Here is a 20,026-nt window from a genome sequence, read left to right on the forward strand (position 1 = left end):
TTGCCTGATGTGCTTGTTTCTGAGAGGGACCTGATTTCTATCTTACAGTAAAATGTTGTTGTTTTGATATTAAGTCAGTAGGTTCACTACAAGTACATAAATAAACAATTGTGCGTAAAAGTGTTCAAACAAGTGGCCAACAGTGTCCCCATTATTGATCTCACTCTCCTTGGAATAGAGATATGAGTGTACACACATACGGGTGATAAATCAATACATAGAAACTAGGGATGTCCCGATATTGTAGCCATGCATATTGGCTGATTTCCATATTGATCCGATACGATAACAGCAGGAATCATACATATCTTTATTAGTTATTTTGTAGTGTGGAATGTTAGAAAAGGTTTGATCAAGTGATGTTACTCAGAGAACAATAGTCAGCAACAGTAGGTATGAGAAAAACTGACCCATTTATTATAAATCAATTGGTTACGTACATTTTATCTTTCAACATAATATCTACAGTATTCTACAATTGAATAAATATAATATGATAAATATTGGCGATTTAAGATGCAGTCCGATAAAATTCGACATTCGTTTTCTGGCTGATATCTGACCGATATCCGATATCAATATCGGATCCGGACACCTCTAATAGAAACAATGGAATACAGCAATAGTCTTTACTAGGTAAAAACAGACAGCTTAACTCTAAATCTCTTAACTCTACGTAGACAGAAGATCAACTTCTCCTTCTACACTCTAAACAACAACAGCCCTGAATCAACAGTTTTGGGTTAGTTTGTTTTTAAACAGTCAAATCATTACAGTCAAACTCCGGCTAGAATTAGATTACTGTTTTGTGTGTGTGTGTGTGTGTGTGTGTGTGTGTGTGTGCGTGTGCGCGTGTGCGTGTGTGTGTGTGTGTACGGATGTACGCAGGTTGGAGAGCATTTGCAGAATATATGTTCCGTATTGCAACCACTAGTCATTTGCCTGATTTCCTTTGAAAGTTCAAGCTTTACACACACACACACACACACACACACACACACACACACACTCATTCTTCTGGTAATATGTGGTGATGCTTCCTGTTTCACTTTTTGCTCTTAAATTACAGTAAAAACCTTACATCTGAAACTTTGCATGACTGTCAGGATTTTTAAGCTACGTATCGACGCTTTTACCACTTTAATTTTGCTCGTAGTATAGTAGTAATGAAGGTAATAATTTCCTAATAGAAGCTCTACCAATTAATAATATACAGTATTGTCATCCAATCATTCAGGCTTATACCTTTAGTACATTTCCACAGCCATCTCTCCACCTTTTTCTTTTCACACTGTAGACATTATTGTCTACAATTTCCAAAGGCTTTACAGGTTATAAGGTGTCAGTAAAAATACTAACCAACTTGTCTGTGTAGATTTTTGTTTTATTGTTTTACTTACCCATTCTCTAATTTTAATTTTAATTTTAGCAACCTTTCACCTAAAGAATAAAACCTTTTTTCCAGTATAAAGCAATGTCTAGTTTGGTTGACGCAGAAAAAATAAATAACATGAAGAGGGTCTGTCTGTGTGTAGAGATTGTTGAGTTTTTTTGTGTTTTTTATCTCAGTAAAGACAACTTTCATTGCATCTCTTGTGACTTCAGAAGTATTTTTCCACAAGCTGATGATTCATGTTCTCTCTCTCTCTCTCTCTTTATCTCTAGCTCGCTCTCTCGCTGTGAAGTGAATGTGATCATCAGCTATTGAGTGTTGTTATCCTCTTCTGGGAAGGAGCCGATGGACCTCACTGTGACCCACAGATTTCTCCATCAGCACCCAGATTCAGTTATGTTGACCCCCAGACCCCCACTCTTCCTGGGACCCTTCACCACTCATAACTATTCAAAGCAGCACTTTCAGGTGAGACACTAAAAATAAAACAAAGCGCACACGCAAAGATGAACTGCAACCTTAAGGTGAGGCCTTGAGTGATATAATTATAAAGTCATTTCAAAACCAGCTTGAAGCTATATATAAAAAAAGTTTTGCCAAATATATAATTAGTAAAATAAGATAATGACACAGCTTCCATTTAGTGAAGTACACTTCAGATTTTTTTAAGTATTGCCTTCTTCTCTGTCATGTGGAATTATATTCATTTTTAAGATATAGAATATATTATAAAACTCTTAATAACTTTGTTACATGTGGGTGTGATATTATTAAAATTAATGTATTTTATTTGGCAGTTTAAATAACACAATAATAAACAGAAGTGTTTTTGCTCTGCTTCTTTTTATTTAAATAAAGAGAACATTTTCAAGTTATCAGTTAACATGTTGCACTGACGGTATCACTAACCTTGATCAATACTCATTACAAATGAACTTCTTGATTCTGCATCTTTCTGTGTAAAAGTAGTATTTCTTCAAAACTTAAAAGCTTATTTGAAATGTCTATTCCCAAAACAACAGTATCTTTTATCACTTCTGTCTTCACAGTATACCATTGAACAGAGAAAGAGGGAGATAGAAGAGGAGCAAAGAGTAGAGTCACAGCAGCTGATACGAAGGAAGAGACCTGTGCAGAGTGAGTGTCATGTTTTTCTCTATTTTCATGGTTGTTGTTTTTTTTTTTTTGGGGAGTTTTATTTTTTTACAAGATTTTTATAGAAAACCATAGGGTTGTCGAAATACTCCACATCTGAGTCATAGCACATTATGGCTCATTGAAATCTAGGGGAATTCCATCACAACTAGAGACTAGAGTCCAAGGAAATCTGCGCTTATGTCAGACTTAAGTTAAACAAAAAAACTTTGTGCTTTTGAGGAAACACTGTGTTATAATTTGAACCTCTTTAGATCAGTAGAGCTCATTGGATATTAATCAATTTTGTTTTTTATAATAATGTAAATACAAATACTTAAACAGCAAGATAATGACCTCTAAAGAAAAACAGTTTTATTTCATATCAGTTTTTTTTCTTCAAATACTACTTAGTTCATAAAAATTACATTTCTAAATAAGTGCCTTGTTCTTGTCTTGTAGGTGCTGCTGCCAGTCCGCTGGTTAAGCAGAAACTTCGTGAGCATATAATCATGAAGAGCCAGCCTTTACATGACAGAGTCACTCCCAGCTCCACTAGTCCTGTCTCAGGGTACAAGTAAGAACAATTAATGAGATTCATACACATTCTGTTTGCTCTAATAATCATGTACTGTATATTGATGTGGATAGAAGCTTTATTGTCACTGCACTGGTAAGACAATTCATCAAAATCTCATTGAAAGCAGTCATTCAAGCAGCAGAAAATATTCTGCAGTCTGTAGTTATGAATACAATTTAAAAAATGAAATAAAAATAAAAATCAAATCATAGGACTATAAAGTAGAGGCTAAAAAGTGCGACAGTAAAAGTCACAATATTGCACAAGAAAGGGCATGTGGCATTTCTCATGCACTCTCAGTGTCAGTGCTTCATCAGATAAAGAAACTGCTCTTTATCGTGTTTGTGCATGCTCTGTGGACCCTCGGTCTACCTGATGGAAGAGCAAAAAAGTGGGAGTGTCCGCTGTGTGTGGGATCCCCGAGGATATTCTTTGCCCGCTCATTTAGGCTGACTGTAAAAATATCTTCCATCCTGGGCAGTGGAGATCTAATGAACCACTGGGCTGTTTTAATCACCTGCTACAGACTCTTCCTTTCTGCCAGGGTGCAGTTAAAGTACCACATTGTGCAGCAGTAAGTCAGTTAGGACTCTATTGTGCTCCGATAAAATGTTGTCAGCAGCTTCTTTGGTAGCCCTCATCTAGGTATTCAGAAGGGCTGGGCAATATGGACGAAAATTCATATCTCTATATTTTTTTTATCAAAATGGCGATATATAATATAAATCTTAATCTTTTTAACTCAAATAAGTCTTACCAGAAAAACAATTCTAGGTCAAATGTGCTGATGAAAAATGCCACACGCACATTTATTAACAAACAGCTGCACAATATAAGCCATTTGGCTTTTTCTCCTATAATGGACAACATGTGTGAGTGAGTTCTGTAGTGTGGCTTGTTTAGGGGAAGGTCTGGGTTAAGATGCACTAATAAATCACTGTGCTTTTCATGCTTTCCTGAGAAGGAGTGAAAGCATGAACGCACTCCTAAAACAAGTATTTTAATAAACTCTAAAATAAAAATATATTGATACAGGCGATATTAAAATGATCTATATCGCCAAAAGAGAAAACTCGATATATCTTAAATCTCAATAGCCTCTGCTGGGCTTTCTGAACCAGTCAGGTGGTGTTAAGTCTCCAGGTTGAGTTATCAGAGATGTGGACCCCCAAGAAATGTGAAGCTGCTAAGTGTCTCCACCACCTCGCCATTAATGTGTAATGTGTTCTAACGTTAAAACCCATTTTAATAAGTGAATATAAAGAAACAGGACATATTATACCAAAAGAAATTAATGTAGGGGATACTGTGAAAGAGAAATGCTGATACTGGCTGACTGAGGGCCTGGATCTGCTAGATTTCATATGTATGGCCCTTAGTTGTGTTTATCAATGACATTAGTGGAATCTTAGGCTAATGTTTAACCTTCCACAGACTTCAATGAAAAAAAAAATCAGGCCAGTGTTTCATCTGCTAAGTGACAAGTCAGAGATAAACAAAAACAACCTATTGTATAACACAGAGCCAAACTAATACCAACCTCCCTCTGATATTGTTATTGTTACCAAGGCTACCAGTTTCCAACATGTCCCCGAAACCTGAGTCTACACCCTGTGACCAGCGAAAGGACCTCGCCCTGCGGAGAACAGGTACGGCACCTGTTTGAGATGGAAGTGGAAGCTCCGAAGGTCGCTGGTGATTTTCCATCTCAGTGGCTTTCTTTCCCCTCGTCTGCTTCTTTGTAACCTGAGTTGGGACTCAAAGTAATTTTTGCTGACTATCTCAGAGGAACATTTTCTTCCCAGTGATAGTTTTTGTGTCTCAGCAAGCTGTTATTGTTACTGAATCTGGGAGAGAGTGTGAGAAAGTGAGCAACTAGATGAACATCCACAGGAGTGACCTTTGCGTTTAGATGAAGGGAAACTGAGTGAGCTTTGGGCCTGCAGGGGTTCAGAGATAGAGGTAGAGAGAGTGTGTACAGTCATAAAGACAACAATGGCTGTGAGACACAAGAACAAAACTGTTATATAACTTTAACTAAGGTATGTGTAAAATGAACCGCGTGAGAGTCCAGAGTCTATAGCCTTCTCGGGATGAATGAAAGGAGTGGTTCACTCTTCCTGTATATTTCTACTAGCAATATAAATATTATTTGTTTGCATTCACCTGGAACCTTTAACTCACACACCTATGCATACACACTCACCCTGACATACTTATCCTGGCAAAGTGACAACATACATTCTTCTTTGTCTGATGTGAGCCAGCCACTGATTGCTTGCTTTGTTTGGGTTTAGTGGAGCTGGGTTCATGTAACTTTTGTTTGTTTTTGTTTTATAATCAGTGTGTTATATAAGTAGGCAGTCTATTTGTACTGATGTAGAAGAGCTGTGTGCTAGTTTTTTATAACCTGACAAATCTGTGATTTGATGCTCCTTGAATTACTTGGAAAGAAGACATTTCCAAATCAATAGTCAGCTGTCAACCCTGTAATCGCATACGAGGTTGGTGGGTCTGCTAGAACTAATTCCATTTAAGACAGGACGCTATTGCACAGCTAATATTTATCCCAATGGCTAAACTAGAAAGTTCAAGTAACCTGCTTATTTTGGGCTGTGAAATAATTTGCATTGTAAACACTTTGGGGTGGATTCACTAAAGGTTTAGGGGTATTAAAACGTGTGCAAATGTCACTCCACACGCTAATGAAGGGTACTAACTCTAGGGAATCAGGAGTGCACGGCTGCTGCACGTCAAAATGCGCCCTCAATCCATTTGGCGTGTTTCCCTCTGATGAATATGTAAAGTAAGCAAATCTCACAAGGGGAGCAAAAAATGGGAGGAGGAAATGCAAATAAATGAATTCAGGGGACGCTATGCAATTCATCAAACCAGGAAATGTTTGCGGTGTCTGTTTTATGCACCGAAAATAGTATGACTCAGAAGCAGGCAAAGATGGAAAAATTGCTCCAGTTAGCATTTCTAGTATAAGAAAATAATTTAAATAAAACAATAGTCAATATTTAACAGCCACTGAATAAGAAAATGCAGGGTAAAGTGTGTTTGAGGAATCGAAAAACCAGTTCTTTCTGAGAACTGGTTCCCACTAATCCAATTCCTAGGAATTGTTTGTTTGCATGCCTGTCAATTCTGCTTATCGGTTCCTTTTACGTCGCAAATACGTGATGACGTCACATGTTTTCACGGAGCGCCGCTATGATTAATGGACGAAGTGTCTGGTGTTGCTGCGCTGGAGAGAGGATTCTGTCCGCAAAGCACTGTCGCTATGGACGCACCGCTCCAGTGATGTTTTGACCGTCAAACTCTGGTGTCGCATTGATGAAAGGAGAATCAAGCCAGAATCAGCTGATCAGATGCGTAATTTATGATGGCACAATGTTCACATATGAGGGTGTGGTGACACAGCGCTACTCAGGACCTCAGACCTGCTGATGATGGTCAGTAGATCATCTTCAAATGGTGCAGACTGATTGACAGACTGTGTTGCTGCATTAACTCAGATCAATGGCAGATCAATTGGACGGTTTCTGTCCAATCCTGCCTGTTTTTCATTGACTGATCAGAGCAAAGTTACAGGACCTGATGTAGCAGCCACATTAAATTAGTGAAAATTTTTTTTATTAACAATTGTATTTGTTTATTTAGTTTTTTACATTATTAAATGGACTTCCTCAAATGTCATTATGTGCTTCTGTGCGCTCACCTCTCCACATTGAACGAGCAAAACGCTCATTTAAATAGAGCGGTCTCCACCACCTCTCCACGTGCGCTAATCATTGCTGCAATTTTAGTGAATTCCTCACAGCAGGTCAGGAAACTACGTCACCAACAGATTTAGGGACACAACTGGTTAACCACCCTTTATTTCAGATCTTAGTGAATCCGCCCCTTTGAGATATCTGTATAACAATTGCATCACCAACAAGCCCTCGAATAATACCTTAAAGAAAGTCCTTGTTTGGTTTATAACAAGACAAAAAGTATAGCTATTTGAAATAAAGCAAAAAATGTCTTTAACCATTGATAAGTTTTATTTAGATAATGTTTTATGTGGTAACCCAGGCCCTTAGACAGACTAGCTTAGAGATCACATTGTTCTTTAATGTTACAAAAAGGAACCTGCAACTATTTTTTGAAATGTTTAACTTTTTGTAACTGTGCTGTGATAATGTCTTGTCCATTTACACTCCTTCACATTTGTTTCATTGTACACAGTCTCTGAGCCGACATTAAAGTGCAAGATAAAGAAACTTATTAGCACGAGGCCAAACCCTCTGCAGCGCAAGGCCAGCGCTCCTCCTGCTGTGAAGCACAGGACAGAAACTCCAGGTAAAACATCAGCATGTGAATGAAAAGAAGGGAGTAACAGTTTCATTCGTTACTTGTTTGTGCGACAAAAACCTTTTTGTGCTTTAGCACAGCAGTCATTGTTTTTAATTACAGTAACTAGAGAATGATAAATCTGGGCGGTTCTTTGATCTGTGGTGCAGATTCTTCCCCGAGCCGCCGCAACACGCCGGCATCAGGGTGCAGCTCACCTAAAGACAGCCAGGGGCCTCTCCCACTGGCCCAGGAGGTGAGCTTTACATCTTTATGAATGTCACAAGACCTTCGTAGATTTCACATTGACAGTATGACAATAAAGGACCTCACATATTAGTAGGTACCAACCAAAGTATCTATCCTTCTTCACTGATTATGTAGAATTTTCAGCAAAAGTTTCAGCAGTCAGACAAACAAACAACACTCATTTGTCTAACTAATCAGCCGAAAGGGTGGAGGTTGAAGCAAAAGCTTATACAAGCACCCCATTACAAAAAAAACAGAAAAAAATATTACTTCTAAAAGTGTACCTGCGCTGCAATGTCTTTGCATGAACTTTAGCATCATGTAATGTCGGATTGCTCGTGCATGCTTCTTGTTTATTATTTAGTTCATGACAACACATAAAAAATCTAAAGTGATAGTGATAATCTGTCTGATTTTTTTCACTCAGAAATTACTGATGAAAGACTTGGCCCACTTCACTCTGCCTCCTAGTCCCTCTGCCAAACCCAACATCACTGCTGGACTTCCTGCACAGGTTCACTACTATTTATCCGGACATTTCTTTTACACATTTTGTTTTTATATTTTGTTAAACATTTTTCAAAACCTGATAATATTTTCTGTGCATATGCTCATCATCCTGTGTTTTTGTTGTTGTTGCAATGAGCACTACCCCTTGTTTAGTTGTTGTTGTTTTTTCTGTTCTCATTAGGCTGACTTGCGTTTATCGAGACCATTTGCTGTGTCCTCTCTACACCCTTTCTATATACCTCTGGAAGGGGGTAGTCCAGCCCTGACTCAGCATCTGCAGTCTGTGTTCATATTGGAGCCTCATACCGGATTGATGCGCTCTCAGCTTGTTGCTTGTGAGTTACTCTTGAAATCTGCAGTGGAAAGTGCACATATTTCAGGAGTTGTTTTTCAAGCACAAATAAATATGTACAGGCCAACCAACTGATTTTTATGTGCTTGAATTAAATGCCTGCCTAGTTTGTTCTCCTTGCATAATTGCAGCATTTGTGGAGTTTAGTAATACATACAACTTTTTTTTTACCATGTTTGCATGTGTCATCAAAGGTTAACAATATGAGAAGTGCATTTTTTTTTTTTTTTTGCGACATCTATGCATGTTTGTTCTTGTAAAAGAGAATAAGTACTAACACTTTGAGTTTTTATATTGTAGCTAATGCATAAAACATTTGTCAATTCTCTCAGAGACGTACGTAACCATTAGGGGTATCCCTGGGTAAAACACAAGATAAAGATTAAAGTATATATATTTTCTCATGGGTGAGCATTTAGGATGAATATTATATCCAACCACATGTTTAGTACAAGGTGATGAGATTATGTACCATAGATCAGTCACTGGTTTATGAGAGAAGGTAGAGAACACACTGACAAGATTAAAAGAAACAATAATAATAAAATAATTTCCTATTTGTGTGTGCTTCTAAATTTACTACTTTGTCTGTGAAATCATCTAATCTTAACTCCCAAACTTTTCCCTTTAAATCCCTTTTCATATGAACATATTTGTTTCGTGTGTCTTTTTTTTCTTTGCATCAAACGCAGCACCACAGTGCTCTCTACTGAGCTTTAAATAGCAGTGCCTCTTACTGGAATTAAAATATCAGAGATGTGATGATGTTTCTCCAAGTAAGAACAACTTTCCATCTACTTAATCAGCTAATTCCTGTACATTGCATGGGTTTGCTGAAGCCTTTCTACCTCACATCAGGCACATGAAAACCCTTGCAAGCATGAGAGAGAACAGGAATTCAAATACAGACAGGTCCCATGTACACTATGAGCAGCTCAAAACAACAAAAATATTCCCGAGAAAGAATTTTTTACATGAAATAAAAAAAAAATTTAAAAATTGGATTATATATATATATATATATATATATATATATATATATATATATATAATAAGAGGTTTATAAACATTAATATGTCTTGATATTGTTGGTTGTTTTACATGCATTTGTAAGGCTCACCTGTGTTTCCCTACTCCTGTTTTCAGTTCATGGTCCAGTTCCTGTGCAGCAACAACATCAGTCCTACCCGTCCCCCCACAGACCCTTAGAGCGAAGGCGTTCTGAGCCGCCACCTTACAGCCACTCACCTCTGTCTCTGCACAACAGCCATGCCTCATTCCCCCAGCACCACATACTGCAACAATACCACCAAAATGGACTGGAATGGGTCATGCAGAATGTACCCCTAAGCAAGGTAATAAAATTAATATCAGGTTGCTGTTGTTGTTTTTTAAATAATTTGTCTAACTAATGAGGAATTGAATAGGTGGCTTGTTTATCTTTTTGCAGTGTATCTTTTAAATTAGGCATTCATGTGAAAGCAGGCCACAGGCATAAACATTTCACATATTATGTAAAAAAAACTTCAGCTGTCCAATTACATATAAAATAAAATAACTTGATTTGACAGATACCATCTGAGGACATGGGCCTGGAGGAGACTGGCTCAGGGACGGGGTCTGTGAGCGGTTCAGAACCTGGCTCAGTGTGTGAGGATGACTACCATAGGAGACAGAGCACCACCAGCATAGACTCTGTTTATGACACAGAGTCCATCACTTCCTCCCGGGAAAGCCTGATTGAAACGCCACTTCCTGTCAATAAGGTAATGACATTAGGTCAAGGATCTTAATGTAGGTTTAAAGGGACAACATAGAATATTTGAAGAAAATGAATATATACTGTATGTATCTTTAATATAAATGTTAATCAGAGGTGTAAAGAGTACTGATATATCCTACTCAAGTAGAAGTACTGTTACTTGATTGTACTTGTACTCAAATACAAGTACAAATAAGTCACATAAAATACTCAAGTACAAGTAAAAAGCAGCTCAATTAAATAGTACTCAAAGTAAAAGTTACTAGTTATTTTCAGCCCTCACATTTATTTTTGGTAATAAATCTTGCCACGGTTCCCTTGCACACAGTAAGCATCTCATGTATAAACTTAAAAAGGAAGAGATGAAATCTTGCACAATTGGGACTTAGTTTATTTTCAACAAACGCATCTGCATAAAATAAAAGGTTTGTCAAAAGGTACAATTGTTTTTTTAAATAAAATAACACCAAATTAATTCAATTCAAAATAAAAAATAAATGATCAGGCTGTAAGTAAAGCTACATTAATGAACTCTAAAACAGATGTTTAATGACGTTTAATCTGGTTGGTCGGCTATGATGTGATGCATTTGATTGTTGTCTGGTCATTTAATTTAATGTAGTTTCACAATGTCCGTTGATCATTTTAAAATAAAAAATAATAATTTACTCTGTTATGGTTGGGTGTAGAAATGTGACAAATTATTTTACCTCTTTTAAAACCTACTTAGGTACAAGTAAAATTACTGATTTAGTAAGTACCCATAAAAGAAACTCAATTACAGTAACTTAAGTACTTTTAATCCAATACTTTTATCTCTGGTGTTGATATAGATTTCAGGTATATCTTCTTATTTTATATTTTTATTCGAAGAGCAATAGATGAATAAGTAAATAACAAAACTAACTAATAAATCTAGGCAGGCAGGTTATGCTTCTGATAAACTTGCTTAAAATTCTGAAATTAAAGAATTAGTGAATCGACAGTTCATGTACTATACTGAAAGAAACAAATGTAAACCATGAGTCCCCCAGGTGGTGCTGTTGCATTGTTCCTGAACTGAAAGCAGTGCAAGTCATTGTGGTGACCTAATGCTTGGCAGTGATAGTTTTTTCTTATCAGCTGCTTGTTCTAAATGAGCAGAATTAAATTGACCACATAATGTAGCAAATTTACTGAGTTTACTGATGGGATCAGAGGGATTACTGCCGTATGTGTGAGTGGGTGTCTGTCTGGACCTTTTTACTCCAGGCACTCTGTCCAACTTCCTACAGCAATTTAATTGTACTTGTCTAATTCATTTTCATCCCTAGTGCTTGGAAACACAGAGGCAGGTAATCCTCAGACCAGGCCTTCAGCTAGATCACCAGGGATCGCCCACCTTGATGTGGCCTCACCAGCCCCTGTTTCGGACCCAGTCCTCCCCAGCCTCTACCTCCCTACCTCCTGCTTCTCATCCTTCCACCACTATACCATCCTTGTCTCTGCCCAGCCCCACTACAGAAAAGCAGCTACAATTCACCACAGGTGAGTGTTGTTCACCCTGATATTCAGAAGTCCCATGGTAGCATTGGATTAAAATGCTGTTTTTAAAAAATGTGTGTGTAGGCCTGGTGTATGATGCTCAAATGCAGAAGCATCAATGTATCTGTGGAGACAACAGCCGTCACCCTGAGCATGCTGGTAGGGTTCAGAGCATCTGGTCCAGACTTCATGAAAGAGGCCTGAGGAGCCAATGTGAGGTATGCTGTACAGCACCTGCAGATCTAGTCCCCATGTGTGTTAAGATAAACACACGCCTGTACATGTCTGTGTATGTTTACAGCGCATCCATAGTCGAAAGGCCACCCTCGAAGAGCTGCAGTCAGTCCATTCAGAAAAACATGTGCTTTTATACGGCACCAACCCACTCAACCGCCTCAAGTTGGACAACCGCAAGCTTTCTGGTAGATATATTGACGCTGCTGCCATGTTAATATCTGATCATATATTACCAAGTGTTTAATGTCGTACTTTGTCTTCTGCAGGAATCTTGTCACAACACGTGTTTGTGTCGCTGCCATGTGGAGGAGTTGGGGTCAGTGCTACACACACACACACACACACACACTTTCGTAGTTGTAGACAACTTCACAATAAAGCTTAAAATTGATTGTATTTCATGCATTTGTGAGCCATATATATATATATATACTATATATACATGCATTAAAAGAAAAAAACCAAACCAACCCCCATTAAAAATGACCACCACATTGCAGCCTTACCATGCCCCCTATTGACACGAACAAGCACTTTTAGATTATACTGCATATGAATGGTTCAAACTAGCCGAGTCAATACGTACAGATGCATATCTCTCCAGGTCTTTTCCTGTCCTGTGGGTAGATTTCCCCTTGTTTATTTGCTTCCTCATGTGGCTGATTGGGCCCTCATTCCCATTTTGGCTGTTTACTCTACAACGTGCTGATGTGATTGTTTATAGCGAAGGTCTCTTCAAAGAAACTTTTTAAGTGTAAAAACTGAAAGAAAAAAAACTGAAAAAATGTTATAAGCTACATTTACAAATGTAATAAAGAATAAATCCAAAATGCAATAGCAGGAGACAATTACAAAAAGTATTAATGACGTGTAAGAGAAGTAATGATGAAGGGAAGGAAAAGAGTAAAGGGAATAGGTGTCAGCTGATAAGAGGACTGATGTTGTTGGATTTCTGACCCTCGGCTGCTCGGGTGAAGACTTTCGATTAGAACAAGATGGTTTTATCTTTGATAAAAGAAATTCCTCTGATTTCATTGTTCCGCTGAGGGACAGCAGCACATTGCCGGGATGTGCTGCTGCACGTCATGAACGTTCAAAGTCTGTGTAAATTTATAAAAAGAATGAGTTAAAAAATGCTACATCTGTTTTAGGCCAGTTAGTCCAACAACAGTGCGGTGTTAATATAAATCTGTAATTCCTTTTACCGGACAATCTTTTGGACAAATGGATAATGTTTTGGTTAAGATTTTTTATGCTGTTAGTATTACCTAATACATGAGTATCTTGAACATAACAGTGTTTCATATTGTAATTTAAAGGTAATAAAGTCACTTTAAGGTTTCATTTTATAGATTTCCAAGTTGTAAAAAGCTACCTAAATGATAGAAAATACCTATGTTTACATTCAACGCAACAATACAAAATTTACAAGATATTTCAGTAGGTTTCAGTTAAATATTGTGTAAACGTGAACTGATCATCCCTCTTTCTTCCTGTTTATTGACAGGTAGATATTGACACTGTGTGGAATGAACATCACACATCAGCAGCATCACGTATCGCTGCCGGATGTGTCACAGACCTGGCACTCAAGGTAGCGCAAGGACAGCTCAAGGTGTGTTTTTGTTTTCACATACTTTTACAGCTCTGTCAGGACTCCCAACACTGCCATGTTACTGATTAGAGGGGTAAACACCAGCTTTGTACACATACAAAACAATTAGGCAAATGATTAGAGGAAAATATACATCAAAAACATGTGGGTGCTTTTGTTGGTAGAGTATATGTCTGAGTGGTGGAGTTGGATGTTTTGGGATAGAGTGTTATGAGCGAATAAAGGTGTGAGGAATTGTTTCTGTCTTCTTACAGAACGGCTTTGCGGTGGTGAGGCCCCCTGGACATCATGCAAACCATTCCTCTCCTCTGTAAGTACCCAACACACACGTACACACACACACACACGTACACACACACACGTGCACACACACACATATCAGTGACCAGGAGGCCTGCAAATTATTTCAAAGGATTTATAACAGATCTGCAAAACTTCTAAATCAAAGGATGGGTGGGTGGGGTGGGATGGGGGGGAGTGTTTTTCCTTCAATTTGGTGAGTGTGTGCATGCACGTTTGTGTGGTGTATACCTGCTCGATGCCCGTGGCAAACTACCTCCACTGCTCAGTATTTTTAGGCTTTCAACATACAAAGGAGAGCACTTTAAAGGAGCCGTGCATGTGTTTGTGCACTAATGTATATATGTACATGTGTGCGTGCACATTAGTGTGCAGAGGTTAGTGTCAGTCTTTCATAGGAGGTATTAGTGCAGTAATCACGTTCAGATGGAACTGTGTGTGTGTGCTCGGCAACGCTTGTCACTAGTTATTTATTACGATGTTTTTGACTTTTTTTGATGACTTGGGTTACGGCAGCATTTCATATCTACTGGTAAAGTACACACACGCATGCACACACACATTTTATAGCCTATGCAGACACTTTCATTATTCTAATGTTTTTCATACACCAATAGTTGTTTCTTATGCCTTTATTATAGTCAGTGAGCATTTTGGGATTTTCAGCATTCATGTTGGTGATTTTGTATCTGAAATCTACTCACAGGCTGTGACAGCAGCCTCACTATTATCTTTGTAAACCTTTAAAAAATAAGAACAACTTAAAATGCAGCATCTTAAGAATTTGAGTGTTAACGTGGCAGGTCTTCTGTCTCATCATGAGTACATCAGAGTCAATGCTATGGATGACAGTCTGGACTGAATCGCCTCCGCATGAGGCCAGACTACTGGAGAAAAACCTTAGAGGTTCCTGGGGCCCATCTGGAGACTTTGTGATATTAATCTGCTAAAGATGTGCTGATGAACACATGGCTGCCACTCTTCCTGTCTGTTTGTCCACAGGGGCTTCTGTTTCTTCAACTCTGTGGCCATCGCTGCCAAGCAGCTCCAACACAAGCTCAATGTCAGCAAGATCCTCATTGTGGACTGGGTGAGGAGCCTCCTCCATGAGTATTAACTGAAATGAGCAAATGCTGTCACACAAATGTGTGCAATTAATGTTTCAGGTGCAGAGCAGCCTTAAACAGTAGCACCACTATGAATCTTTTTATTCATTTAGCAACTGTTATCTCTGCTATCCATGTGTGAGCGGAGCTGTCACCATTACTTAGATTTAACGTAAAACCTCACGTGAACGTTCACCAACTCATACATGAGCCAATATTGATGCAGGCGGTTGTGTCTTTGATGAGTGTGTATGAGCACCTTGCTTTAACTCTGCTTCACTGAACATTCATTTTATTTATTGTGTACACCAATTACCAGGTTTATTGCTTACCATTAAATCAAATAAGATATGACAGGGTTTACCCTACGATCATAGAGATTTTTTTTTTACCACATTGACTAAAGTATGAAAAACATTGATGGTTGAGTACGCTGAAATGCTATTTGTATCTTCAGTTCTTACACAAGGCAACACAATGTGCTTTACATACTTAATAGTGCAACATCTACAGAGATATTTAACCGTAATCTGCCATCATAATATTATCCAGGATGTTCACCATGGCAACGGCACCCAGCAGGCCTTCTACAATGACCCAAATGTGCTGTACATCTCTCTACATCGCTACGATGATGGCAACTTTTTCCCTGGCAGTGGACACCCTCATGAGGTATGTACGAATCAGCTCTGCTGCTGTGTTTATCTGCTTTTGTTTGCGTTGCCGTGGTGACGTGGCCATTTGTCTCTGGCTGTACTTGAATTCCTGTGAGGACAACAGCTTAATAATAACACCTATGACACCTTTATTCTTTAAGTGCAGTCACTCTGAGTGGGATGAAAGTTTAGAAGTAAATTAGTGAGTGTCATTGAGTTGCAGTTCATATTATTGAAAATATGTGTCTTGTTATGTTGCCATAGAAAAACAATGCAGTTTTTGAGTGAATCTAGAGCTAAAACAAAAATCATGTTAATCATTTAATTGTCAAAACAGGAGGAAATAGAGAGCAGTCCCAGAGCGCAGACATCTGCCGCGCTGTAGTAGCCCCACATATTGCATTGCCACCTAAATGTTACAAAGATATCGAGGAAAATATGTTCATCCATAACATGATTTTCTTCCAGATCCAGATGAAACTGGGGTGAAATTTCATGAACATTAGTCACTTACAAACCAAGATATTAATTTTTGAAATTTCACCAATGATAAAAGACAGAGATTTTTCTCTTTTCAAACATGATCCATAATCAGGACGTTGATCCTGATCATTCCCAAAATCTAATCATGTATTCCTTACCCCATTTTGCATATTCCCTACAAATTACATCAAAATCTATTCATTAGTTTTTGAGTTAGACTGTACACTAACAGATAAATAAACAAATAATATATATCTTTAGGAGCTGTATAATGAAAATAATCACTTATCATGAACAATGAAGAAGTCCTTAAAGCTTTACATAAAAAAGAAGATAAAGAAAACCTGCACATTATACACACACACACACACACACGCACACACACACACACACACACACACACACACACACACACACACACACACACACACACACACACACACACACACACACACACACACACAGAGGTTAGGCTGAAAACAACAAATTATAATCATAGAGCAAAAGTACTTGGAAAAAGTTAAGAAATAATTAATCAAAGATTTTAGACAGTTTTGAGCATTCTGACCATTAAGCTTGTTACAATCTTAGTCCAACAGAACATCCTTCCACAATCATTTAGACATTGAGTGGAGTTCGTCCACTGTGCAATTTTAAACCTTTTTTGTTTTTTTGTTTGCTTCTGCTCTCTTTTCTTTCATTGAGAAACTAATGCAGGGTTACTTCCATACTTGTTGTTTATTTTAACAACTTCAAGGCTGTCGAGTTTCCAAACAGGATGTGTGCATTCTTGTGTTTGCGTACAAGAAGTCGAGCACCCTATAAATTTTGCTTGTGGTCTCACCAGAAACCTAGTGTGATGACTAGCCCCTCTCAAACAAAATGACCCCAACCCACACTGGCATCCAACACTCATCCAGTCCCCTGCATACCTTTCTACCCCATCCTCCTCCACAATAATGACGACAAAATAGTCAATGTTTTCCCATAAAACCCTCTGACAAGGGACAATACATAAAACACCATGGGCTTTTGGATGTGGCTTCATTTAAGTGGCCTTTCAACCTCTGTTGAGAAGTGTGGTAAACCTCGGGAGTCTTGCTATCCCCTGTGTAGGTATCTAACCCACCATGGGGTAGGAGGTTGATCTCACAGCCAGAATGGAAAGTACTGAGTGCATCACAGAAAGTAACAAAGGTCTGATCCAGTCCAGCAGCTCTAGTATGAAAGAGAATGACAAGGAGAGCAAGCGAATAATATACAGAGCCACAGAAAGAACTGTTGGTTCCTGTTGGGGGCAGTGGTGACCTAATGGTTAGGGAAGTGGATTAGAAATGAAGAGTCTCTGGTTTAAATCCACTCTCAGGGATATGCATACTGTCCCTTGAGCAATGCCCCTAAAAGCTCCCTGGGTTTCACACTGTGGCTGTCCAACCCTACCAAGGGATGGGTTAAAAGCAGAGAACACATTTAGTGTATGTGGCATATTAATGACAATTAAAGTTGATTACTTATTATTATTTCTTGTATTTGGGCACGTGTGTCAACATACATGCGCATGCTGGTACATTACCAGTTGGCAGAGAACAAGTGTTGCATGTGTTTTTCATTTTCCCTGCGAACATCCTGCAGAATGGACAAAGATGCTCTGCGATGCTCATCAGCATTCTTTTCTATTTTCCTCTCAAGCATCCTTTCACACCCATACGCACGCACACCCTCACACCATGGAACTCACCACACATTATTTGCCAAGAGCATGTCAATCATCCGCCACGAGCTCTCCTCAAACTGACAAATTGACTGATGGTGAAGGGCTTAGAAGGCAGCTACATGGATGCTAGCACGACTACAAAGAGAGAGGCAGGAATCTGTAAAAGCTTCTTTGTAAGACCCAGGCCTCAGTTCACTCTCTGCCCCAGAATGTGAGGTCACACTGAAACAAACTCCATCAAATCTTCCTGCAGATTACATGCTAATCTTGATGGCCCTTCAAAATAATCCACTAAAATCATGTATATCCCATAAAAGCAGCATAATTGACTACTATACAATGTGGCTTTTTTGTTTTGTTTTTTATGACATGACACGTACTAAACCTTCTAATCTGACATGCATATAATTATTTCATGTCAAGCTTGTAATAAATATTTTTGGTATATTGATGTTCTTTTCATCATAAAATGTGTGTACATACTCTTGTTTTTTTTCAGGCTTCAGTCCAAAAGAAAAATGCTTCCCATTATAGTTGTAAAATAAAGCTTGGGAACAGTAAATAGTTATAAATCTTTGCTGCCTCAGATTGATTTATAAACTCCTTTGACAAATTGAATCAAAAAGAAATGGGAGAGGGTGGGGGTCAGTTTGTTGGATTAAAGGCCATCCGTCTTTCATTAAAGAATCCTAATGATTACCCGATGCTAACTTTTCTCTTGGTTGCTGCCGTTCATTATTTTTCAAAAGTGGCGCTGGTATTGTGAACATTTCAATGGGACATGTTGACTTTGTTGACACTTTCTCCCCTAGCCTCACCCTCTCTCCTTTCTGTCCAGGTGGGTGGTGGTGCAGGAGAGGGCTTCAACGTGAACATAGGATGGACTGGAGGCTTGAACCCACCAATGGGTGATGCAGAGTACCTGGCTGCTTTCAGGTAAAGAATTACCTTATTTCAATTGGAATTACCTACAAGTATTAATGTACTGTACATCAATGTACATACATCATTTTCTTGCTTGAAGAGATTACCAAGAATATCTCAAAAACATTTATTATAAACATGCGATGTATCATTATCAGTTACCAGTTAGCAAACCTTTTGTAAATTTTTGTATTCATTGGTTTTAGGCTAAATATTGCCTTCATTAAAGTCATTTTCATCTGTTGACTTTCATTTTATTTCTGCTTTTTAGAGCTGATATTTTATTGAACATTGAGACGATCTGAAATGTACTGGTCCTATATATGTGAGGGTATCAGTGACGTGCCTGAGCACTAGGGTTGGGTAGGCTGGGCGTTGTGAAATCGAGACCACCAATGTCAACACCAATGACAATTCCATATGTTTCTGCTGGCTAGTGTTAATTCAATTCAATTCAACTTTATTTGTATAGCTCAATTTCCAACAAAGTCATCTCAATGCGCTTATCAAAATATAAAATTCATAATAAAAAAGAAAAAACCCAATAAGATTCACATGAACAAGCATTTAGCCATCTAACAAAATCAACATTGTAAAACACCATTAAAGAAACAAACAATTATTCAATAGCAGCCTCCATACTCTACAACAAGATATATCTCATGACACGGCAGCACATCTGTTGTTTGTGTTGGAAACACAGAAACACGCACATCCACAAAGTCAATCATACCATTCATTGTAAAAAATACAAACAATTTTCTGACCTTTTCTTTGCTGAAGTTCTGGTAGCTCAGGTGTTGGTCTCCCTTTATCTCCCGTTTCTTTATCGTCTCTAACACTGTAATCCTGCCTGTAGTGTCATCCCGCCCACTAGCCATAGAACGTAGCAGCAGCGGCCATGCTGTATCAATTCACTAATGCACTGTGAACATATGTATAGCATTTAACATAGCGCGGTTGCATCCAAAGGCAGCGTAGAGAGCTTCCTTTTTACGTAAATGGTTTTCATTTTGGGGACCTGACTGGGCATGTGCAAACACAAAAACACGCTATGGGAACAGAGGCAGAGCAGCAATATGCTTTTGGGAGGGGGTGTGGCCTCCTCCTGCCTTACAGCAGAGTGAGACTGTGCAGAATCTCTGC

The 20,026-nt window shown here is 38.4% G+C and overlaps 1 protein-coding gene across 2 annotated transcripts in view; it reads left to right on the plus strand.

The window, feature by feature from the left end:
- LOC114463740 (histone deacetylase 7-like) overlaps positions 1-20,026 on the plus strand; it is a 42,936-nt gene that overhangs the window by 14,387 nt on the left and 8,523 nt on the right. For both annotated transcript variants that reach the window (XM_028447507.1, XM_028447505.1), the window contains exons 2-20: positions 1,666-1,861; positions 2,443-2,530; positions 2,990-3,104; positions 4,677-4,756; positions 7,344-7,457; positions 7,619-7,704; positions 8,125-8,211; positions 8,389-8,542; positions 9,706-9,914; positions 10,131-10,325; positions 11,635-11,848; positions 11,930-12,063; positions 12,147-12,267; positions 12,349-12,398; positions 13,590-13,697; positions 13,952-14,007; positions 15,000-15,087; positions 15,656-15,775; positions 18,795-18,892. In XM_028447507.1, coding sequence (XP_028303308.1) covers positions 1,739-1,861; positions 2,443-2,530; positions 2,990-3,104; positions 4,677-4,756; positions 7,344-7,457; positions 7,619-7,704; positions 8,125-8,211; positions 8,389-8,542; positions 9,706-9,914; positions 10,131-10,325; positions 11,635-11,848; positions 11,930-12,063; positions 12,147-12,267; positions 12,349-12,398; positions 13,590-13,697; positions 13,952-14,007; positions 15,000-15,087; positions 15,656-15,775; positions 18,795-18,892 — 2,240 coding nt within the window. In that variant the 5' untranslated portion in view covers positions 1,666-1,738. The remainder of the gene's footprint in view (positions 1-1,665; positions 1,862-2,442; positions 2,531-2,989; positions 3,105-4,676; positions 4,757-7,343; positions 7,458-7,618; positions 7,705-8,124; positions 8,212-8,388; positions 8,543-9,705; positions 9,915-10,130; positions 10,326-11,634; positions 11,849-11,929; positions 12,064-12,146; positions 12,268-12,348; positions 12,399-13,589; positions 13,698-13,951; positions 14,008-14,999; positions 15,088-15,655; positions 15,776-18,794; positions 18,893-20,026) is intronic.

The sequence above is a fragment of the Gouania willdenowi genome, chromosome 5, assembly GCF_900634775.1.
Source record: "Gouania willdenowi chromosome 5, fGouWil2.1, whole genome shotgun sequence".
Classification (NCBI taxonomy): Eukaryota; Metazoa; Chordata; class Actinopteri; order Blenniiformes; family Gobiesocidae; genus Gouania; species Gouania willdenowi.